The 20,361-nt window shown below is 67.9% G+C and overlaps 8 protein-coding genes across 8 annotated transcripts; 5 read left to right on the top strand and 3 right to left on the bottom strand.

Moving 5' to 3' along the window:
- Nucleotides 1–25: 25 nt before the first annotated feature.
- Nucleotides 26–745, bottom strand: MICPUN_57536 (predicted protein; the record flags this gene model as incomplete). Its single annotated transcript, XM_002501180.1, has 1 exon — nucleotides 26–745. One exon carries the CDS (start codon nucleotides 743–745, stop codon nucleotides 26–28), a length of 720 nt encoding a protein of 239 aa, XP_002501226.1.
- A 462-nt stretch (nucleotides 746–1,207) lies between these two features.
- Nucleotides 1,208–4,495, top strand: MICPUN_57535 (predicted protein; the record flags this gene model as incomplete). The annotated part of the gene is made up of 1 exon (XM_002501557.1): nucleotides 1,208–4,495. One exon carries the CDS (start codon nucleotides 1,208–1,210, stop codon nucleotides 4,493–4,495), a length of 3,288 nt encoding a protein of 1,095 aa, XP_002501603.1.
- A 186-nt stretch (nucleotides 4,496–4,681) lies between these two features.
- On the bottom strand, nucleotides 4,682–9,537 carry MICPUN_99853 (predicted protein; the record flags this gene model as incomplete). The annotated part of the gene is made up of 2 exons (XM_002501179.1): nucleotides 4,682–9,280; nucleotides 9,421–9,537. 2 exons carry the CDS (start codon nucleotides 9,535–9,537, stop codon nucleotides 4,682–4,684), a joined length of 4,716 nt encoding a protein of 1,571 aa, XP_002501225.1.
- Nucleotides 9,538–10,255: 718 nt separating this feature from the next.
- On the bottom strand, nucleotides 10,256–11,237 carry MICPUN_108033 (predicted protein). Its single transcript, XM_002501178.1, has one exon. The coding sequence runs from the start codon at nucleotides 11,226–11,228 to the stop codon at nucleotides 10,287–10,289; it is 942 nt and encodes a 313-aa protein (XP_002501224.1). The 5' UTR covers nucleotides 11,229–11,237; the 3' UTR covers nucleotides 10,256–10,286.
- A 115-nt stretch (nucleotides 11,238–11,352) lies between these two features.
- Nucleotides 11,353–11,529, top strand: MICPUN_57532 (predicted protein; the record flags this gene model as incomplete). The annotated part of the gene is made up of 1 exon (XM_002501556.1): nucleotides 11,353–11,529. One exon carries the CDS (start codon nucleotides 11,353–11,355, stop codon nucleotides 11,527–11,529), a length of 177 nt encoding a protein of 58 aa, XP_002501602.1.
- A 58-nt stretch (nucleotides 11,530–11,587) lies between these two features.
- On the top strand, nucleotides 11,588–13,445 carry MICPUN_57531 (predicted protein; the record flags this gene model as incomplete). The annotated part of the gene is made up of 3 exons (XM_002501555.1): nucleotides 11,588–12,523; nucleotides 12,598–12,810; nucleotides 12,888–13,445. The coding sequence occupies 3 exons, from the start codon at nucleotides 11,588–11,590 to the stop codon at nucleotides 13,443–13,445; spliced, it is 1,707 nt and encodes a 568-aa protein (XP_002501601.1).
- Nucleotides 13,446–13,874: 429 nt separating this feature from the next.
- MICPUN_69157 (predicted protein) lies at nucleotides 13,875–14,997 on the top strand (the record flags this gene model as incomplete). Its single annotated transcript, XM_002501554.1, has 2 exons — nucleotides 13,875–14,620; nucleotides 14,723–14,997. Coding segments are annotated over 2 exons (1,021 nt in total), but the record flags the coding sequence as incomplete, so codon positions are not given.
- An 842-nt stretch (nucleotides 14,998–15,839) lies between these two features.
- On the top strand, nucleotides 15,840–20,329 carry MICPUN_99850 (predicted protein; the record flags this gene model as incomplete). Its single annotated transcript, XM_002501553.1, has 4 exons — nucleotides 15,840–16,018; nucleotides 16,209–16,796; nucleotides 16,973–17,106; nucleotides 17,259–20,329. 4 exons carry the CDS (start codon nucleotides 15,840–15,842, stop codon nucleotides 20,327–20,329), a joined length of 3,972 nt encoding a protein of 1,323 aa, XP_002501599.1.
- Nucleotides 20,330–20,361: the final 32 nt, after the last annotated feature.

Raw genomic sequence — 20,361 nt, 5'->3', positions numbered from 1 at the left:
CTATCCCCCGCCCGTCGCGTCACCGTCACCGCGCCCCCGCCGCCCTCGCCCTCGCGGCGTCCCCCCTCTCCATGAGCGCCTGGATCCGTCGCACCGCGCCCTTCCGCAGCGCCCGCAAGTCATCCTCGCCGCCGGTGTCGACGCCGTCTAGAGAAATCAACGCCTTCTCCAGCCGGTCCCCGAGGTGGAGGAACGCGACGTCCTTGGGCACGGCGGCGCCCATCGCCGACGCGACGCCGCCTTGCACTGCCCTCTCCGTCGCCCGCTCCAGCTCGCCCAGCTCGCGCTCCAGCGCATCCGCCGCGCGCACAGCTGTGTCCACCTCGGCTCGACACCGCTCCGCCAGCCGCGCCCCGTCGCCGACTGCGCCGCCGTCGCCAACTGTGCCGCCGACGCCGTCGCGGTGAACGGAAGACGCGTGGTGGCGCTGGCGTTCCGCCCTGATCTGCTCCATCTGCGCCTCCTGCGCGGCTCTCGCGCGCTCTCGTTTGGACTCGTCGCTCTCCACGAGCATGAGCTTATGGCCCGGTCGCACCCCGTCCCTGCCCAGTGTTGCCGTCGGGGACCTCTCCCTGCCGCGGAAGAGCAGTCGCCTGGTGGCAACGTCGACGGGTTCGGCGTACGCCACCTGGCACGCCGCGAGTTTCGCCTCCTCCCAGGTAGTCTCCGGGGTCACGCCGATCTCGACCACGTCCTGCGGCCTCAGGGATTCCACCGCCACCTTGAGCTGCCACTGCGCGGCCATGGCTCCGTCCGGGGCGGCGGCGCGTCCGTGGGTGGCGCGACGAGATGGGTAGGGGGGGGGTGCTTCTTCAATAGGCGATCGGTCGCCTCCGATTTGGACCGGCGTCGCCTCCGGAGGTGCGACCGGATCTGAGGAGAGGTCAAAGAGGGCACCGTGTCTTACTGGTACTTGTAACCCTAAATAGAAATGTGAGCACACGCATTTTGTGTCAGGTAAGATTAGGAAAGGCGCGAAAATAAACCATTTGGGCGCGTTCCCTTTTAAACCGAGGGGCACAACACGGGCCGCGAAGGCACGCGTCGGTCCCAACCCTAGCGCGCAGAGCGCCCAGAACACATTCACGTCTCAAGGCTTACGCGCTAGGCCGAATTCCGCGCCGTTCGGGCTCGTCGAGCAGCCGCGCACGGGGGGTGCCCTCCTTTACAAGTACCTTTACCTTCGGGCGTATCTCGGGGCGTCACCATGAACGCGCCCGTGTTGAACATGTTCAACAACCCCATCCTGCACAGCATGGCGAACATCATCCGGGACTACGACGATATACGCGAAGACAGGCGCCAGCGACGAAGGCCTCGTATCTCGTTCCGCCCGGAACTCGAGGACGATGCAGACGTCGAGGCCAACGCCCCCAAAACGGAGATAATGAGGCTCTGGAAGGCTAAGCGCTGGAAGGAACTCAGGGAAGCGCTGGGCGCCAAGGCCATGATCGCGGGCGCCGCCATGGTACAAATCGGGCACGACCCCAAGACCGCCAAGCAGAAGCAGAAGGAGAAGGAGACCGCGATCGGCACCGAGCGTCACAAGGCTCGGGCAGAAGTCGCCAAGTGTATTCGAAAGCGCCTCGCCTCTATGCTGTACGACTTCGCGCGAACCTTCGCCGAGATGGACGGTCTCGATTGCCCCACGGAGGACGAATACGACCACGATAAGGACCATCACACGTTATTGCGCTACATGACACCGGATGTCGTAAAGTTTACTTTGGACGATACGGGGCCTTGGAGGTGGCCGATGGAGCATATCAAGGGGTTCTTTTCCCGCAACTACGACAAGTTCCCGCCCAGGCTTGATCGGGATCTGCACCGTCGCTTGGGACTCTCTAACGAACCGCTCCCTTGGGTCTCGGTCATTAAATTGCTTTGCGATGACATCTGCTCCTTCAACGAATGCTGCCAGGTCGGCGCGGACAGAATCGCGTTTGCAACCAAGCAAAACACTCCAAACACTCCGAGAACGATTTTTGAGGAGCGGCAAAGGGATGAAGCAATTCGCAGGTTTATCGCGAAGCACCGGAGAGGCGAAATCGCGAACCCCGCGCCCGTGCGCAACCAACACGACGTCGGATTACCCAAACATCACGTCGATTTAATCTACGACTGCATCGAGCGCGCGACGATTGCTCGATACGATTGCTGGAAGCTGGCGCACGACTTTGTGGAGAACGACTTCGCGAGGGGCGCGGCTGGACGCGAGGGCGGCCCCTGCCACGTCAGCGCGAAAGACCTGTACTACGTCCTCGGGTCCTGCCGCGACGTGCCGGCCGATATCATCCACGCGATGATCAGCGTCGCGCCGCAGCACGCGCTCAAGTACCGGGACTTTTCGTCCAAACGTAACCTTCTTCACGTCGCCGCGTGCAGCCGGCGCGATCCGGTGAAGAGCGACTCGGACCGGATCGGCGCGTTTATCAAGCATCGGTTGCAGATCGATATCATCAAGCGCTTGATCGACCTGCGACCCGTGCTTCTTAACGAGGAGGACGTCAACGGCTTGACCCCGCTCGCTCGGCTCATACTTTTTGACAAGAGCGGGCATAATCCCGACAAGAAGGATCACGCGCGGGGCGATTTCGCGACTCTCGTCAAGATGATGTGCGAGGGTGGGACGAAGACTTGCGCGGGTAAGGCCCGGAGCAAGGACGCGAAGGAGCTTCCGCTGCACCTCGCGGCCTCGTGCCAGGTGCATCCCTCCGTCCTCGCCGATATCATCGAGGCGTTCCCGGAGGGAATCGACAAGCCGTGCAGGAACGGGTACAACGCCGTGTTCCACTGCCTCAGCACCATGGACCCGAGGCCGTCGAAAAACGCGATCCAAAACCTCCACACCCTCATCAAGGCCAAACCGGAGCTGGCACGCACGGGGAGGGTGCTCACGGGCGTCCCGGGAGGACCGCCGATTCCCCCCGAAGCCGGTAGGACGCCGCTGCAGTTTTGCATCGAGCACGGGTTGGACGACGGCGTCGTCGCGGCGTTGCTCGACGCGGATAAGGACTGCGCGAAAGATAAGAACAGCCAGGGTAACCTGCCCCTGCACCAGGCTCTCCGGGTCGTCGCCCACGACGTTCGGGAGATTGGCCGAGTTCGAAAGATCTTAAGAGCGTACCCGGGCGCGATTGAGCAACCCGGCCAGTTTGGGTGGCTGCCGCTGCACTTTGCGTTGGCGTCCAACTGCCACGCGGAGACGGTCCGGCTGGTGCTACGCGCCCACCCGGACGCCGCGCGGAAGCTCGTCATCGACGCGGACGGCGGCACGGGGGGCATGCAGCTCAACGACCCGTCCGAGGCGATCACCGCGCTGCATCTCGCGGTGGAGCGGGGCGACGCCGGGCTCGTGAAGGACATCGTCGCCGCCGCGCCCGCGATGGCGACGCACCTCAATGCGGAGGTTGGCCTCCCGTTGCACCACGCCGTGCACTGCAAGGCGCCGTTGCCGGTCATCAAGGAGACGGTCGCGGCGTTCCCGGAGGGGACGCGGGTGGCGAACGCGGATGGGCGGATCCCCCTCCACCTCGCCGCCGGCGGAAGCTCCGGATCTTCCGCGTACGCGACTCTCAAGTTTCTGGTCGAATCTTACCCCGACTCCGTTCACGTCCTGGACCACAACGGCAAATCCGCCGCGGACCTGCTCGGCAACTCGGAGGCGGCGCGGCTGCTCATCCAGGGCATCTCGGAGTGGCAAGCTGAGCGCGCGGCGCGACGGGCGGAACAAACGGCGAACAGGATGGCGGACGTCGCGGCGCGAGCCGACGCTCATCGCGGCGCCCCCGCCGCCCCCAACGCCGCCAATCCCAACGCCGCGCCCGCCAATCCCATCCAGCCCGGCGGCATGGACACCATCTCGCTGCTGTCGCGCGTGCACCAAGGGTCCGCCGCGGACTTGCAGCCCCACGAGTTGGACAGGCTCGTTGACGGGTTAAGGATGGCGCTCGGCGACGCCAAGTACGAGCAGACGCGCCGGCCGCTGGAGGACGACATCGTGGACGATAAGGAGGACTGGATGTGCCCCATCGGGCACTGTTTGCTCCGCGATCCGGTCAAGGCGTCGGATGGGTTCACGTACGAGCGCAGGAAGATCGCGCGGTGGATGCGCAAGAGCAGGAACGAGAGCGGCGGCGACGGGTCGACGAGGGGGGGTCGACGCGAGGCTAAGTGGAAGTCGCCCATGACTGGTGCGTACTTTAAGGACTTCACCGTGGAGCCCAACGACGAGATGAGGACGTCGATCGAGGCGGAGGTCAAGAGGCGAGTGGACGATGCGCGGAGGAACGCACGGGCGACCGACGACTCGGACGCCGAGGAGGACGCCGAGGAGGACGTGGCGGCGGACTCAGTCGTGGCGGGGGTGACGGTGCCGAGGAAGGGAAAGACGAAGAGGGGCGCCTCCGGGGGAGCCAAGCAGACGCCCGCGAAACGAACGAGGAGGCTAAACGCGAACGCCGCGGTCGGCGAGACGCCCAGGAGGCTTCGATGAGCACGCGACAGCCATGTATCCACGCACGCGAACATGTGAAAATACGATGTACACGAAAAATATATAATTCGATGCTGCAACTAACGGAACGGTGGGTCGTCTCGCTAATACGCGGACGACTCGCGAGCCCGTACAAAGAATGGTTGAACATGGGGGGGGTCTCTCCCCAAAGAATAAGAATTGATCTCACGATCGGCGCTTACGCGTCGTCTTGCCCGCCGTCTTGCTCCGACCCGAGCCCCCGGAACCGCCCGAACCGCCGGATCCGCCCGGCCCTTGCCCCGAGCCGCCACCCGAGCCCCCCGACCCGCCGCTGTTGGAAGCGCCGCGCCCGCCCCTGCCCCCGCTGCCGCTCCCGTCCTCGCCGCTGCCGCCGCCGCCGATGCCGTCGTCGGATCTGTCGGGCGACGTCGACTTGGACTCCTTGGACGGTTTCTTCGCTTTCTTCACCGCGGAACCCCTCGCGGCGGCGCGGGTCCTCTTCCCCTTTGTCGCTTTGACGATTTTCGGCGGTTCCTCCTCAGCCTCGGCGGGTTTCCGCGCCCCCTGCTGAGCGGGAGGCTCGGCGGCGGGAGGCGGCGCCCGGTGCGCCGTGGTCGCGGCGGCCGCCGCCACCGCCGCCGCGGCCATCGCGGCGGCCATCGGGTTCTGCGCCAGCCCCGCAGCCGGCGGCATTTCCGGGAACGCCGCGAAGGGGTTAGAGGGCAACCCCGCCTGCGTGGCGTTGTGAAACATCTGCTGCAGGAGCGCACCCTGCGCGTGCGCCAGCTGCTCCGGCGATACGCCGTGATGAGCCGCGACCGGCAGCATCATCTGCTGCATCCGCTGGATCATCGCCGTCGCCGCCGCCGGGTCCTGGTGCATGGTGGTCATGAGCGCCTGGATGATCTGCATCTGCGGCGGAGCGCCCGCCGCGGCAGCCTGAGCGGCAGCCGCGGACGCCACCTGCGCCGCCCGTTGGATCCCCTCGTCGGACACGTTCCGCGCCTGCGCCTCGGGAACCGGCGGCGGGAACCCGGGTGGAATGTTCAGACCCGCGAAGCCCGCGAGCGGGTTTGGGAAACCGACGTTGACGTTGACGCCAACCGGCGGCGGGGCGACGGGCGGCGCGTGACTCACTCCGGGCCTCTTTGTCGGGCGCGCGTCCTCGACGCCGCTCCCTTGGCGCTTCAAGCCGTGCGCCGCCGCGTGTCCCGAGGGTGTCGTCGCGGCGATGAAGGGCGGGACGTTGATCCCGCGGACCATCGGCTGGACGTTGGATCCCAAGTTAGCGGCGGCGGCGGCTCGAACGTCGAACCCGGCGAGTCGAGGCGGAACCTCCGCGGCGTCGGGTGCAGCATGCTTCGCCTCCTCGGGTGCGTGCTTCGGCTCCCTCTTGAGCACCAGGGTGAGGTCCAGCGTGACCTGTTCCAGGATCGAGGTGGCCTCCTGCAGAGCCATGGCGTCCTCGAGCCCGAGTAGGTGCCGCTCCAGCGCCATCATGCCCTCGGGCGACTGCTTGATAAAGTCCATAATCGTGAGCGTCTCGCCGATGGTCCGCGGTATCGGACCGTTGAGCATCAAGACGCGGTTGGCGGACTGCAGCGTACCCACGCGGGGCAACATGGACATGGTGACGCTCCTGTGCGAGTCGACGTCCTCGACGAGGATCAACGTCTCCCACGCCACCTGTCGAAGAAGGAGGAGGTCCTGGGACGCCGCGTCGTGCGTCGCTATGAGCACGTGGAACTTTGGGCGCCTCGCCGCCGCCACCGCGGCGGCCGCCGCCGCGGCGGTGGACGACGGGTCGCTTCCGCCGCCGCCGCTTCCGCCGCCGCCGCTCGTGTTCCTTCCGTCCACCATGACGTTCGGGTCGTTTCCGGAACCCGAGCCGGTTCGTTTGCCTTCTTCGGACGCGTTACCGGATCCGTTGCCCGAGCCGTTGCCCGAGCCGTTACCGGCGCCGCTCGGCGAGGCGTCTCGGTTGCTGCCGCCCTTGCCGACACCACCGGACCCGCTTCCTCCCGCGGCCCCGTTGGCGCTACCTCCGAGCTCGCCGCCGCTTCCGCTCCCGGTGGGCTCCTTGGCGCCGTCGCTGCCGTTCCCGCTGCCGGATCCCCCCGAGCCGCCCGGGCCGGCGCCGGTGGCGGCGTGGTCACCCGAGCCCGAGCCCGAGCCCGAGCCCAGGACTCTCAGCTCGCGAGCGCGACCGCCCTGCGCCGTCATCTGCGCCGTGTTCGTCGCGTCGCCGCTGCCCGAGTTGCCGTTACCGCCCTCGCCGCTGCCGCCGCTGGCGCTCACGGGCGTCATCTCCTTGGGCTTACCGATGGAACCCTTGTTGAAGCTCGGCCTCCGAAGCCTAACCGCTCGCCTGTGCGACCACTCGTGCTCCTGAACAACCTGCCTCGACACGGCGCTGCCGCAGTACTCGACGACGTTGAGCTCCGGCGCGTACCTCTGGAAGTCCGCGGTCCACTCCGAGATGACAACCGCGGGGACGATCACCAACGCGGGGGCGTTTCGAGCGCCAAAATCCGTGTGCTGCGCGGCTAACATGCCGATGGCCGCCGCTCTCCGCCTGGCCAGCATACCCGGCCTGTCCACGTCCTCCCGCGCGGCGGCGGTGAGGCTGGCGAGCAGCGACGGGGGCTCGAAGGGCGCGGCCGGGATGGTCATGACGACGCCCTCGCGGTGCATCCACGCGGCGATGAGCCAGCGAACCGCTGGATCGGCGGAGGAAGCCGTCGTCCCGTGCCGATGCCTCCGCCGCTGGTTCGCGACGGCGACGTCGAGTTCACCGTCGGGAGGGCCGTTCTGCCCCGTCTTACCGTGCCCACTGTCCAGGTCCATCGGCTCGCGGTTGTCCCCGGAGCCCCTGTCCGAGGTTTTCTCGCCGACGCCCTTGTCGTCGGTGTCGGAGCCGGAGCTGCCGTCCTTGTTGCCGCTCCCGCTGCCCGAGTCCTTCTTCGCGCCGTCGCCCTCGCCGCCGTCGGACCCTTCGCCCGAACCGGAGTTAACCCCCTGCGCGCTCCCCTTCCCAGATCCATCGCCGGAGCCTCCGCCGGAGCCCTCGCCGAAGCCCGAGCCGGAGCCCGAGCCGCCGAAGCCCGAACCGGCTCGCTTCTGGTTGTGCTTCTTCGCCGCCGCGATGGCCCTCGCCGCCGCGGTGGATCCGTTCTCGGTCAGGTCCTTGGACGCCGCGAGCGAGTTCGCGGACCACTCGCGATACCTGTGCAGCATGTCGGGCAAATCGGGGTGGACCTCGACGTGCTCCCACGTGCACGCGTCGTACGGGAGCCCCCACCACTTGACGAGCACCCTGGTCTTCGGGTCCGATCCCGAGTCGGAACCGCCGCTTCCGGAGTTTGTTCCGCCGCCGCCTCCTCCTCCTCCGGTCCCGCCGTCGCCGGACCCACCGCTTCCGGGGCCGTCGCTCCCCGGCCCTCGCGCGTCGGGCGAGGGGACGCGGGCGCCGTCGCCGGAGTCGGTCGCGGATCCCGGGCGGCCCGTCGCGAGCGCGGCGCCTTGGCCCCCGCGGCCGGGACCCGCGTCGGGCACGCCACCGCCGGAGCCGCCGTTGGAGCCTCCTCCTCCTCCTCCGCCGCCGCCTCCTCCTCCTCCGCCACCGCCGCCGCCGCCGCCGCCGCCGCCTCCTCCTCCTCCACCGCCGCCGACGCGCTGGTGCACGGCGACGACGCGCTGCGGTCGCGTCCAGTTCTGGTCCATGAGCATGAGTGGCCCGCGGCCGTGCTGCAGCAGGTACTCGCCGAGCGCGGCGGGCGCGAGTTGATCGAGCAGGTCCTCCTCGATCCACGTGCAGTGCACGTGCGACTGCTTCTGCCACTTGACGAGGTACTCGAAGCCGCAGGTCAGGGACGCGAGGGAGGACGGGGACGGACGCGCGCCGAGCACCGACTCCACCTGTTTCCCGCTTCGGATGTAGTGCTCGAGCGCCGCCTTGTTGTTCCCGCCGGCGGAAGCCGCGGGGGTTGGCGGACCTTTCCCCGCGTGCCTCATCGGGATGTTGTGCCCGACGACGCCGCCTCCCGCGAGGAATATGCTCCGGTGCGCGGCGCCGAAGACCCGCGGGTGGCCGGAGACCCTGACGGGTTCCTGCGGCGCGTGCGGCGGCGGCATCACCGGCAACCCGCCGGCTCCCCTCACCGTGGACGACGGCGGCGGGGGAACCGCGAAGCCGTCCTCCACCTTCACGGAAGTCTTCTTATCCGCCGTCTTCTTATCCGTAGTATCCGTCTTGTGCGCCTCGCTCATCCGGCCCTCGCCCTGCGTCGTCTGCGCCGAGCCCGTGAGAGCGTGAGCGGGTTTTGACGACGTCTTGTCGCCGCCGCCCGCCGCCGACGCGCTCGCCGTCACCTCGGCGTGCGCGCGAATCGCCGCCGCGTGCGTCCGGCGGCTCTCTCGCACCTCCGCGGTGACCGCCGCGTTGGCCACGTCCGCCTGGTTGGTCTTCCTCGGGAAATCGTGAAAGTCGAACCGGGGGGGGGCGTTCGCGTTGGGCTGATCCGCTCGGTTCACGGGCGTCTCCTTGTGCATCGCGTCGGACCCCTCGTCGCTTCCGTCGACGCCGTCGACGTCCACCATCTCCTCGTCCACGCCGAGCTCTTCGTCGTCACCCTCGGAGGGGTCCTTCTTCGTCGATCTCGCGTCCTGGCCGATCTCGTCGGGGGAGGCTCCGCGCGACCCGCGGCCGTGGTCGTCGTGGCCCTCGCGATGCGAGCCGGAGTAGCGGGTCGCGGAGTTCTCGCGCTCCTGGTCCATGCCGTTGCTGTCATCGCCGTCGGACGCCTGCGAATGGAGGGGTGAATCGTGGGACGGGTGATGAGAGGGGTTTACTACGCCGAGCGGGGTTTGTCGGGTACGTTTACGACGAGTAAGACGCGTCGCGCGCGGATACGGGGCGTCCGTGCGAGTCGCCTTTCGCGCACCTCCTTGTCTCCTCCGCTCCCGCCGCCCTCGCCGCCGGAGCCGCCGGAGCCGCCGCCGCTCCCGCTCGGGTCGCCCTCCTCGTACTGAGGGTCTCGGTCCTCCTCTTCTTTCGCCATCGCGCCCGTTTCGAAGGAGCGCGCGTGCGTTCCGTCGAGCGCGCGCGGCGTCGAATGCGCGCGGCCGCGGGCGAGATGCGAGCCCTCGGCGGGACGAGATTCTGTCTGTTTGCCCATACGCGACCCTACGCGCACTTTTCACCAAAAAGTGTTTGGGGGAGTCATCACGTTTTTATTCGGTATTGCACCCGATTCGGTGCTGACGAAGCGGATGAGGAGAATATTAACCGCAAAACAATGGGTTTTCCGTACCCTTCGTCATGCTCCAACTTCCCGAACTCAAACGTGCTTGTGGATACTATGACACCCCCAAATGTTGGGGTGAAAAGTGCAAGTTGCCAAATCTTCAGGCGTAGCGGATTTCGTCAGATTTTGTGTTGGGTCAGGACTCGTCAAGTTGTCTCGATACCTCGAGACGATAAAGGAAATTGCCAACGTGTCTTTTTGACCGTGTCTTTTTGCGAAAAATCTCGATCCCCCGGCCAATAAGGACAGGATTTCGGCTTGCTTGGCCTGAATCTTTTGGAAATGACTCCATTTCCTTCTTCGGGCGTTCAGAGGCAGAAATCACCGCGGGTTTTGGGTGTGCGCAATCACGGCATGCCTCTCTTCGGCTTCTGATTCTGTCCAAAAAACAAAATCACACAAAATCCGCTTCGTTTTTCGTCGTTTCCATACTGTCAGACTGTACCGCCATAGCGCATAAAGACCGCGCATTCGCCCCAAAGGTGAATCATTTTCGTCTATGACTAACTACGCTGTGGTCCTCCAGACGCGCGCTCGAACACGAACGTCCCACCGCTCCCGCTCGCCCTTCCGATCAGCGTCGTCTCGTCCAGGTAGCTCAGAAGGTACGCCCCCACCGCCGCCCCCCCCGAACGAGCCCTAGATCCGCCGCCGCCGTCGTCGCCGCCGCGCGCCGGTCCACCCGTCGCCGGTCCCCCCATCGCGGTCACCGCGCCTCGCAGCGGGAACCTCAGCTCCAGTTCCTTGATCGCCAGCAAGATCTGGTGGTTGATCGAACCCCTCGGCAGCAGCGCGGGGGCGATGAGAGTCTCGGCGAGGTCGGATATGCGAACCTCCGTCACCCTCGCCTCCTGGAACGTCAGCGACAGCGTCCTCGCGCCGCACTTTGCGTAGTCGGCGTCAACCTTGAGCGCGACACCGCCGTCTGTGCCCATCGTCGCCGGCGCCAGCAGGAAGGGCACCGAAAGCCTGATCTCGTTCTCGATGCGCCCGTCCGCGGTGAAGGACTGGAAGATGTCGCCCACCTCGACGGGCGAGAGCGGGCCGAGGTCCCGCTGTATGCGCAGCACCGAAAGCACATCCGCCGCGGTCGTGTACACCAGCCTCCACTTGCCGGATAACAGCTCCAGATCGATGTCCGCGGCACCGGCGACGTCGAGGGTCTCCAGCGCCACCTGCGCCTCCTCCACCGCCGCGCGCTCGCTCGCCGACGCCCCCGCGCCCCGGTACGTCCCTTCCACCGCGTCGTAAAGCGCGCGCTTCGCGGCGCTCACCGAGGCTTGCGAGGCGTCCGTCGTCGACGTGGCCCTCGCGCGGACGTCGACGCGGCCGAGACGCGCGTGGGCGTTCCCGGAGGATGACGCGCGCGGTTTGAGCGCGCGTGCGGGCGTGGGACGCGCGGACGGCGCCGCGCGAGCCGCGCCCGGCGCTAGGGTCGCGGCCATGGTTGGTGTTCCTCCGAGTGATGACGCTCCGGCTCCAGATCGGACAAGTCCGATGAATTCAACGAACCAGGAACTGAAGCTGTGAACTGCTGAAACTGGTGCCGTTGCAATATTTCAGAGCCCGATGAGCGCGCGCCAGCCGCGTCCGCCGCCCGGGGCCATCAAGACCGGCCCCGTCGCAGCCGCGTGCGCCTTCGCCGCCATCTACTACGTCTACGGCATCACGAACCACACGGCACCGCACGACGTCGAACGAAAGAGGCACAGCGAGAAGGTGCCGTTCTGGAAGCGCAGCAACTAGCCCCTGCGACTGGGTAGATTAGGGCGCGATGGACGCTTTGGAGTTGGCGGAGGAGACCATGGCCCAACGCGCCGCGCGGCTCAAGAGGGAGCGGGCCGCGGCGAGTCGAGAGGAGGCGAGGGCCATGAAGCGCGCGCGTCTCGACTGGGCCGACCTGCCCTCCGAGATCCTCGTGCTCGTCATGCAGAGGATCGCGGAGTTGCCCGCGGACGACGCGGAGGACCCGAGTCGCGAGACGCACAGGCTGGGAGCAGTGCCCACCGTCCCGCGCGTCGCGTCCGTCTGCCGCGGGTGGAGACACGCGGTCGCCAGCGATCCGAGGGCGCTCTGGCGAGTCGTGGACCTCTCCTACGGTTGGGCGCGCCCCTCCGACGCGATCGTACGCCGGTACTGCGCCAACGGCGACTGGGCGCGGCTCACGTCTCTGTCGCTCGCGGACTGCGCCGTCCTGACCGACGCCTCACTCCGCGCGCTGCACCAGCACTGCCCGGAGCTCGTGTCGTTGGACGTCAGCGGGACGTCGAAGATGACCCTGGCCGGGATGAAACCGCTCGGCGAGCGTCTGACGGAGCTGACGCTGGACCGCGTGAAGCAGCGATCGATGGGCGCCACAAACCAGCTCGTGTCCGGGATGCTCACCGACAAGCTCGCCAGACTGAGCGTCGCCGACGTCACCGGCCTCGACCGCGGGTTCATCCGCAACCTGCACAAGTGCTGCGGCCTGGCGTTGCGTCACCTGAACCTCAGTCACAGCGGGATGCACCACCAGAACCTCCCTTGGCTCGAGCTCCAGCGGTCGTGCCCGAACATCGAGACGCTCTTTCTCAACGGCTTTGGCGGCGCGAGCGGCTGGTCGACCGTACCGAACGCGCAGGGCGCCGCGTTCGCCGGAGACGTCCCCGGGTGGCAAAACCTGAAAACCCTGCACGTGGGCGCCGCGACGCGCACGCACAGCACCGGTCACTCCCTCACGCCCTCCTACGTCGACGCCTTCGTGAGTTTATTTTTTATTTTCGTACCAGTATTACCAGTATGGGCAATTTGACTGACGTCGTGTTTTGTTCACAGGTGCTCGACGCGCTCACGCGAAACGCCAACGTGGAAGACCTCGACGTCACCGGGTGCGCCATCAGCGCCGTTCACCTGTGGGGGATACCCTCGTTGTGGCTCGGCGCGTTGAGGTGCCTACGAGCCGCTAAGACGGGGTTCGCGAGCGACGAGGGGATCGAGTTTCTCGCCGCCGTGGACAGGCCGTGGGCGTCGTCGTTGGCGCGAAGCTTGGTGCGTTTATTTGATGCGTTTATTATTTTTTTACTTTCCGTAATGACAATTAGAATGACGTCGTGTCATGTTCACAGGAGACGGTGGAGCTCGGGACGTCTCACATGAACGCCAACGACGTGTCCGACCGGGGTTTGGACGTGCTGTCCACCAACTTGACGAACCTGAGGGCGCTCGGGGTGGCGGGCGCGGACATAACCGACCGCGCCCTCGAGCGCCTGGTGGACGCGCGGCACAAGACGCTGCGGGTCGTCGACGTGCTCGGTTGCCGCGGGTTGAGCAGGGCGGCGAGGCAGGCGGCGCACGGGGGCGAGCCGCTGCAGATACGCGCGGCGATCAGGAAGGAACGCGGCGAGACGGTGAGCGACGAAGACGACGACGACAAGAAGGAGGAGGAGCATCTCGTTCCGCGGCGGAGGGCCGCGGCGAGGGCGGTCGATAGGTTCGAGGAGATACTGGACAGCGACGACGATGCCAACGAAAATTGGATCGACGAAGACGAGAACGAGGACGAGGAGGAGGAGGAGAACGAGGAGGAGGAATACGACGAGGAGGAGGACGCGATCCCCGCGTCCCCCGCGGCGGCGGCGGCCCCGCACACGGGCGCTCTCAAGATAGTCATGCGCCGGAGGTAGGCGAACGATACCGCGTCCGTCGACGCGATTTACGAAGTAAAACTTTGGCTCAACGGAGAAGCGGCGTGCGAGTCGTGATGGAATCCTGGTATGCCGTGGCCGGGGCACTCCTCCAGGCGCGCTGGCTGTCGCGCCACGGCCGCCGCGGTGAGAAATATCCGTGCGGCGATGCGGGCCGCTCTGGCCTCCGCGCAGGTGACGACGACGCCGTGCGGCGTGCGCGCGTCGTCGTCGTCCCCCGCGCGTTCGGCGGCGGTCCGGAATCCCTACCGCCCCGCCGCCCGCCGCTCCCGACCGGATCCCTCCTCCCGAGGGTTCGCCGCCGGCGGGGTTTCGGAACGACGCGCGCGCATAGACGGTCTCACTGGCCGCGCCACCGGGTTTGGCTCCGGCCCTCTCTCCCCCGACCGCCTCGGACCCGACGGCCGCACCGTCGCCGTCGACGCGGACACCCTCATCCTGGGCATCGAGACGTCGTGCGACGACACCGGCGCGGCGGTGGTCACCGGCGACGGCCGCGTCCTCGGCGAGGCCAAGACGTCGCAGGACGCCATCCACGCGCCGTGGGGAGGCGTCGTCCCGAACCTCGCGCAGGAGGCGCACAAGGCGGCCATCGACGACGTCGTCACGACCGCGCTCCGGAACGCGGGCGTCGATGCGTCTCGCCTCGACGCCGTCGCCGTCACCGTGGGTCCCGGCCTCTCCATGTGCCTGCGCGTCGGCGTCGTCGCCGCGCAGGACCTCAGCGCGGCGCACAAGATACCGATCGTTCCCGTCCACCACATGGAGGCGCACGGGTTGGTCGCGAGGCTCGCGGGCGGCACCGAGCTCGTGCGGTTCCCGTTCCTCGCGCTGCTCGTCTCCGGCGGGCACAACCAGCTCATCTTAACGCGGGGCGTCGGCGATCACGTCATACTGGGGAGCACGCTGGACGACGCCCTCGGGGAGGCGTACGATAAGACGGCGCGGTTGTTGGGGCTGGACGTGGGCGGCGGCGGCGGGCCCGCGTTGGAGCGTTTGGCGAGAGAGGGGAACCCGCGGGCGTACGCGTTTCCGGTGCCGCTTCGCAAGAAAAAAAATTGCGACTTTTCCTACGCGGGGCTCAAGACGGCGGCGAGGTTGGCGGTGGAGCGGGACCTGGGGGTACCGGACGGGGACGCCGCGTTCACCACGATGTGCGCGCCGGGTCAAACCCCAGCGGTTTCACCCACGGTTCGTTCACCGAAGGTTCCGGAGGGATCCGCGAGTGACGACAAAAACGGGGAAAACGAGGAAAGAGACAAAGCGAAGAGAAAGATCCGCGCCGACATCGCCGCGTCGTTTCAAGCCGCCGCGGTGAAGCACCTGGAGGAACGGACGAGACGCGCGGTCGGGTGGGCGAACGACGCGCTGGCGGAGGAGTCCGGCGACGCGAGGACGCTGAGCTGCGTGGTGGTGGCTGGCGGGGTGGCGGCGAATGAGTCGGTGCGAGAGTCGCTGGCGAGGGTCGCGGCGGAGGTTGGGCTGCCGCTGGTGACGCCGCCGCCGAGGTGGTGCACGGACAACGGCGTGATGGTGGCGTGGGCGGGCGCCGAGCGTTTGGCGCTGGGCCTCGCGGAGGAACCCCCGGCGCCGTGGCTGGGCGGCGGCGAGGGCGAGGTGGAGGTGGAGGCGGAGGGCGCGCGGCGGGAGGTGCCGCTGCTGCCGCGGTGGCCGCTGGGCCGCCGCGACGAACGCGCGACTGGGGAGACGAAGAGCTCGAAGAAACGCGGGGTGGCGGCGCCGCTGACGCCGGGGGTCGTTGGAGGGAGCGGGCTGGTGGCGCGCGGGATCGGTTCGTGACGGCGCGCGGGCGGGGCGGGGGCTCCGACCGCGCCGGCGCGCGTGTCTTTGGTCGGTCGTCACGTTTTTCCGTCCCGTGCGCGCGGCGACGACGGTTGGGATGCCCGACGCGGCGACGTGACTCGAGATTTCCCAGTCTTTTAACCCCGCGTTTGCCCCCGCAACGGTCCCTAGCCGAAGATCGCGCGCGTTTGGGGCGAAAATCAACGGCGAACGCGACGGTTTATCAACTCCTTGTTGTTTTTTCCTATGGCGACCAGTCAGGGCCACGCTGATGAGGAAGCTGATACCTTGACCGTTCGCGTTCTTCCGGCCGGACATTACGCTAGCCGTGAGGGACGAGTTTCTGATCGTTGTTGGCGAGCCGCTGAGGCAAAAGCGACCTGGGTCACGCGTGGGCGAACACAGGTACGCGCACGCGCACGACCGACGACAGGCGGTCACACTCGCGCGCGCAGACGCATCAGAGTCCACGTGACGTGGATAACACCCGTGCGGTAGCCTGGGACCACAGTCGCCTCGCACGCACGCGCGCTTCGCCGACGACCCGAATCTCGTCCGGCTTCACAGCAAATGGCGGGGCAACCGAAGCCGAAGCCGGCGGGACCGGCTTCCGGCCGCGGCGCGCGCGCCGCCGCGCCGGTCGTGGTCGAAGAGGACATGTCCAAGCTTGTGCCGTGTCCCATCATCACCGCGCACCCCAACGGCTTCGTCGAGAGGACCGAGCCGGAGAGGGAGACGCACGAAGTCCGGTGCGTCCCGCCGAACGTTAACCTCGGGGAAATCTCGCGATGCGATGTTTCGCCGTGCTGCCCAACTCGCCCGAATCTCGGTCCCCGCCCCGCCCGCGCGCATCCCGCCCGTCCCGTATCGGTCTTAACGATCCATTCGCGCATACTTCCTGACGTTCCATCTAAATCCACCTCGATTTCCCATCAACAGCGCCTACAAGCTCGGTAAGAAGAAGCGCTCCTACAATCAGGTCGAGCTCACCTTCGACCGAGCCACCGCTGGGAGCTGGGCGAATGCCGCCGAGGGTGCGCCGAACGGCGACGTGCTCGGCATCTACGAGGCGACCGAGCGCGGCTTCAGCCTGGACGTGCCCGAGAACGTTCGCGACAGCGCCCTGGAGTACGAGCTCAGGCTGTACAACGGCACCAGCGTTCGCGCGCTCATCTACCTCGTCTACGCCGAGCCGCTGTCGCGCGGGTCGGCATCCAGCGGCAGCAAATCCTCCAAGGGACTCACCGCCAACGGTTCCGCCGCGCTGACGGACAAGAATGGCAACACATGGCTCCCCGTCACCCGCAGCAGATGCGCCAAGGGATGCCAGGGACCGATCCTCAGCGCCATTCAGCGGTTCGGCAAGCAGGGCAGGACCCAGAAGGGCGCCCCGGGCGCCTCCGCCCCGGACGCAGCAACCGCCAACGACAGGGACAAGTGGAAGGATGCGCGCAACCTCTTCATCTCCATCGACGAGGCGTCCAACCACGTCCAGGCGTTCGGACCCAACAAGTGCAAGATCTTCAGGTGCGTATCGCAGAAACCCCGCCGCGTCCTCCACTCGCCATCCCCGCGCCCGGCGCGGCCCGGCGCCCGGCCGCGGCTCGCCCGTTGTTTTTTTTGGTTCGTCCAACGGATTTTTCCCCACGCCGCGCCGTGACGTTTTTTGCTGACATCGCCCGCCCCGCCATCTCGCGCCGCAGGCTCCTCTTCGGGATCTTCTCCGCGACGAGCGACGAGTTCCTCGGCTCCGGCGTGTCCGGTCCCATCCGCGTGCTCGCCAACAACGACGTGCCGAAGGGCGCGGCGTGCCTCCGCATCCGAAGCTCCCTCGCGGGTGCGTCTCCCAAGAGCGATTCATCCCATCGTCCATCCAATCCGCGCTTTCGTTTGCCCAACGGTTTGAGTTCCCGCGACCGTTCGCGTTCCCACCCACCAACCGACGCCGCGCGCGCTCACGGTGATACCCATCCCTCGCATACATCCCAGATACGTGGTCGGGGTGGAAGAATCCCGTCGTCTTGGACGCCGACGACGTCCCGGTGGCGCCCTCCGAGGATGCGTTTGCTCGAGCCAACCCGATGGCGGCGAGGGGCGCGCAAGTTGCGCCCCCCACCTCGTACGGCGCCAAGCGCGGATCCTCGTACAGGATCGACGTTCGATCCCCCAAGCGCATCAGGCACCCGCCGCATTCGCAGCATCATTCGCAGCCGAGGGGCGCGGAGGCGTTTCCCCGCCCGCCCGTCGAGCTGGCGCAGTTTCCCCACGATCTCTCGCACAACGCGCTCGAGACGTTTTTCAAGGAAGCCATCGGAGTTCAAGGCGGCACGCCCGACGGCGCCGACAAGAACGGCTTCGACGCGAGCATCTTCCACACGCCGCTCAACGAGCTCGGCGCGTCGCACCTTTTCGCTAACCCCCGGGGCGCCTCCGCCCTGCCCATCACCGGCCAGGACCTGCCCCCGGTTTGCACGCCGGGTGGAGACTCGGCGCTCAAGAAGATGGCCGCCGCCGCGGATGCGGGACTCATTCCCCCGCCCACGGTGAACAACGCGGGGGTCGGAAAGTTTACTCCGGCGCAGGCTGCGCTGCTGCTCAACTCGGGCGGCGCGCCCAACTCGCTCGGGTCCCTCGGGTCCCTCGGGTCCCTCGGTTCCGCGTTTAAGGATGCCAAATCCCCGCGGAGCGTCCACGCCAAGACCCGGTCGGTCACCGGCGCCGCGCGCAAGATGAAGGAGCGCGCGGAGACTGACGCCGAGCGCAACGCGCGCGCCGAGGACGAGACCGCCGCGGTCGAGGCTGCCGCCGCCGCGGCTGCCTCCCCCGTCGCCGTCGCGCCCGCCGTCGGTTACGACCCAAAGTCCGCCGCCGCCGCCGCGGGTGGTGGGTCCAAAAACCCCACGCTCTCCCCGCACAGCTGGCTCCTCTCCGTGCTCGGCAGCGGCTCCCGCGACGGCGCCATGCGAACGGCGATCGCCAACGCCGTCCAGCAGAGCGAGATGAAGGCTGCGAACCCCGACGCGTTCCTCGCAAACGCGGGCGGGTCCCCGTTTACCGTCGCGAGAGATCGCGGACCGAACACGGTGATGAACAACAACGCCGCGACGCGGACGGGGGCCCAGTCCGTCGCCACGCACGCGCAGCAGACGGCCGATGCCGCCGCGATGCCACCGCCCGCGATCCCCACGCTCGCGCACACCGTCGGCGGTGGCGTCGTCGGCGGTGCGCAGGCGGCTGAGGACTTTGCGCTCTCCAGGGGCGCGCTCCTGGGCTCCCCCGCGGGTTTGGCGCCCACCAGGCTGCTCTTCTCGCCCGTCACCAACGCCAAGGACCGCGCCATTCGCGCGCTCGCGGACGAGAGCGACGACGAGGACGGCGTCGCCATGGGCCACGCCAACCCTTTCACCGGCACCGGCGTGAAGGCTTTCAAGTCGTCCAAGAAGGGCGTCAAGGATTCCCTCCCCGCCGAGGCGTGGATGTCCCCGTCCAAATCCGCAGCCGTCGCCGCCGCCAACCAAGGACCCACGTACGTCCGCAAGGACCACTCCCTCGCGTCCATCACCGACCGCATCGTCGCCGAGTTTGACGAGGCCAACGTCGAGAACAACGTGTCCGCCGTGCAGACGGAAGGCGGCGGGTCGACGGCGCAGTGGGCGGGTAACGTCGCCGTCGACTCGCTGGCGGAGCGCCTGGGCGTCAAGCGCCGCCGACTCTACGACGTCATGAACGTTCTGGAGGCGGTGGGCGTGACGGAGCGCATCAGCAAGGGCGCGTGCAAGTGGCACGGCGCCACGCGCGTCGCCAACGTTCTCGGGAAGCTCCTCGAGGAGGCGCCCGCGGTCATCGCCGCCGCCGAACAGGAGGATGCCAATACTTCGGGCGACGCGTCTTCCCTCAAGGCGCTCGCGTGCAGGCTCATGCAGCACGTGGGATCCACGCCGAAGCACGTGCCCATCGCGTTCGACGCGTGCGTTGCCACGATGAGGCTCGGGGGCGTGCCCGCGCCGGACGCGCCGGGGGCGCACGGAACGGGCGCGCTCGCCGGCGCCGCGCGGCGGTTGCACGACGTGGCGTCGATCCTGATTCGCATCGGGGTTTTGGAGTTTGTCGAGCGGGAGGGTAAGGCGAAGGGGCGAGGCGAACTCAGGTGGCTCGGCGCGACGAGCGTGACCAAGCGACTCGCGGAGGGCGCCGCGGGCGCGGCGGTGGAGAAGGGCTACGGAACCGGCGCGCAGCAGGCTGCGTTGGAGCGAGCCGCCGCCGCCGCCGCCGCGTCGCAGCACAAGTCGGTCCTCGGGCAGGTTCCCCTGGACAAGAAGTGGGACGCCGCCAACGCGCAGGCTGCGGCGGCGAACAACGCCAACGCCGCGAAGGCGGCGTCCAGGCTCTCGTCCTTCTTCCAGCGCGCGGGACCCGGCGGCGCGCCCGCCCCCGTGCCCATTCCCGCCGTCAACTTTGGGGAGCTCGACGGACGAGCGAGCAAAAAGTCCCGAAAGGGCGGCCAGAGCGTCAAGTTCCGACAGGACGTCGCGGGGGCCAACTCGCTCTTCTCCCCGCCCATGCACGCCCCGCCCGTGAACCCTCGGGACACCGCCGCCGCCGCGGCTGCGCTCCTTCGTTCCCCCGAGTGGATCGCGGGTCTCGCGCAGGCGGCTTCGGCGCCGTCCCCCGCCGCTCCCATCGGGGGAGCCGCCGTCGGGGGAGCTTCTTGGGCGTCTCCCGCGTTCGTCGCGCCCCTCCAGGCGCTCTACTCGTTCTACAGCGGCGCCATCGGCCCCAAGACGATCGGCGGCGACAGGCGCGCGTCCGGCGCGTCCGAGGGTGATCTCGAAGGGAGCGTGTCGCTGAGCGGTTTGAGCGGCTTGTCGCCGACGCTCTTCGGCACCTCCCCGGCGGAGGTTGAGGCGACGTTGCACCGCGAGGTGATGCAGGCGGCCGCGCAGGCGGCGGTGCAGGCGGCGATGGCGGGAGTGAACCCGCCGGACAGCGTCGTGCGCGAAAAGATGGATGGGGCGCGCGCGACGAGAGCCGCGGCGACGCGGGAGACGGCGGGGCGATAGATGTACCATACCATACCACACACGCGCCCGGG

This window comes from Micromonas commoda, chromosome 4 (assembly GCF_000090985.2).
Source record: "Micromonas commoda chromosome 4, complete sequence".
NCBI classification, from domain to species: Eukaryota; Viridiplantae; Chlorophyta; class Mamiellophyceae; order Mamiellales; family Mamiellaceae; genus Micromonas; species Micromonas commoda.
The sequence above is the reverse complement of the archived record's forward strand: the minus strand, read 5'-3'. Positions and strand labels throughout refer to the sequence as shown.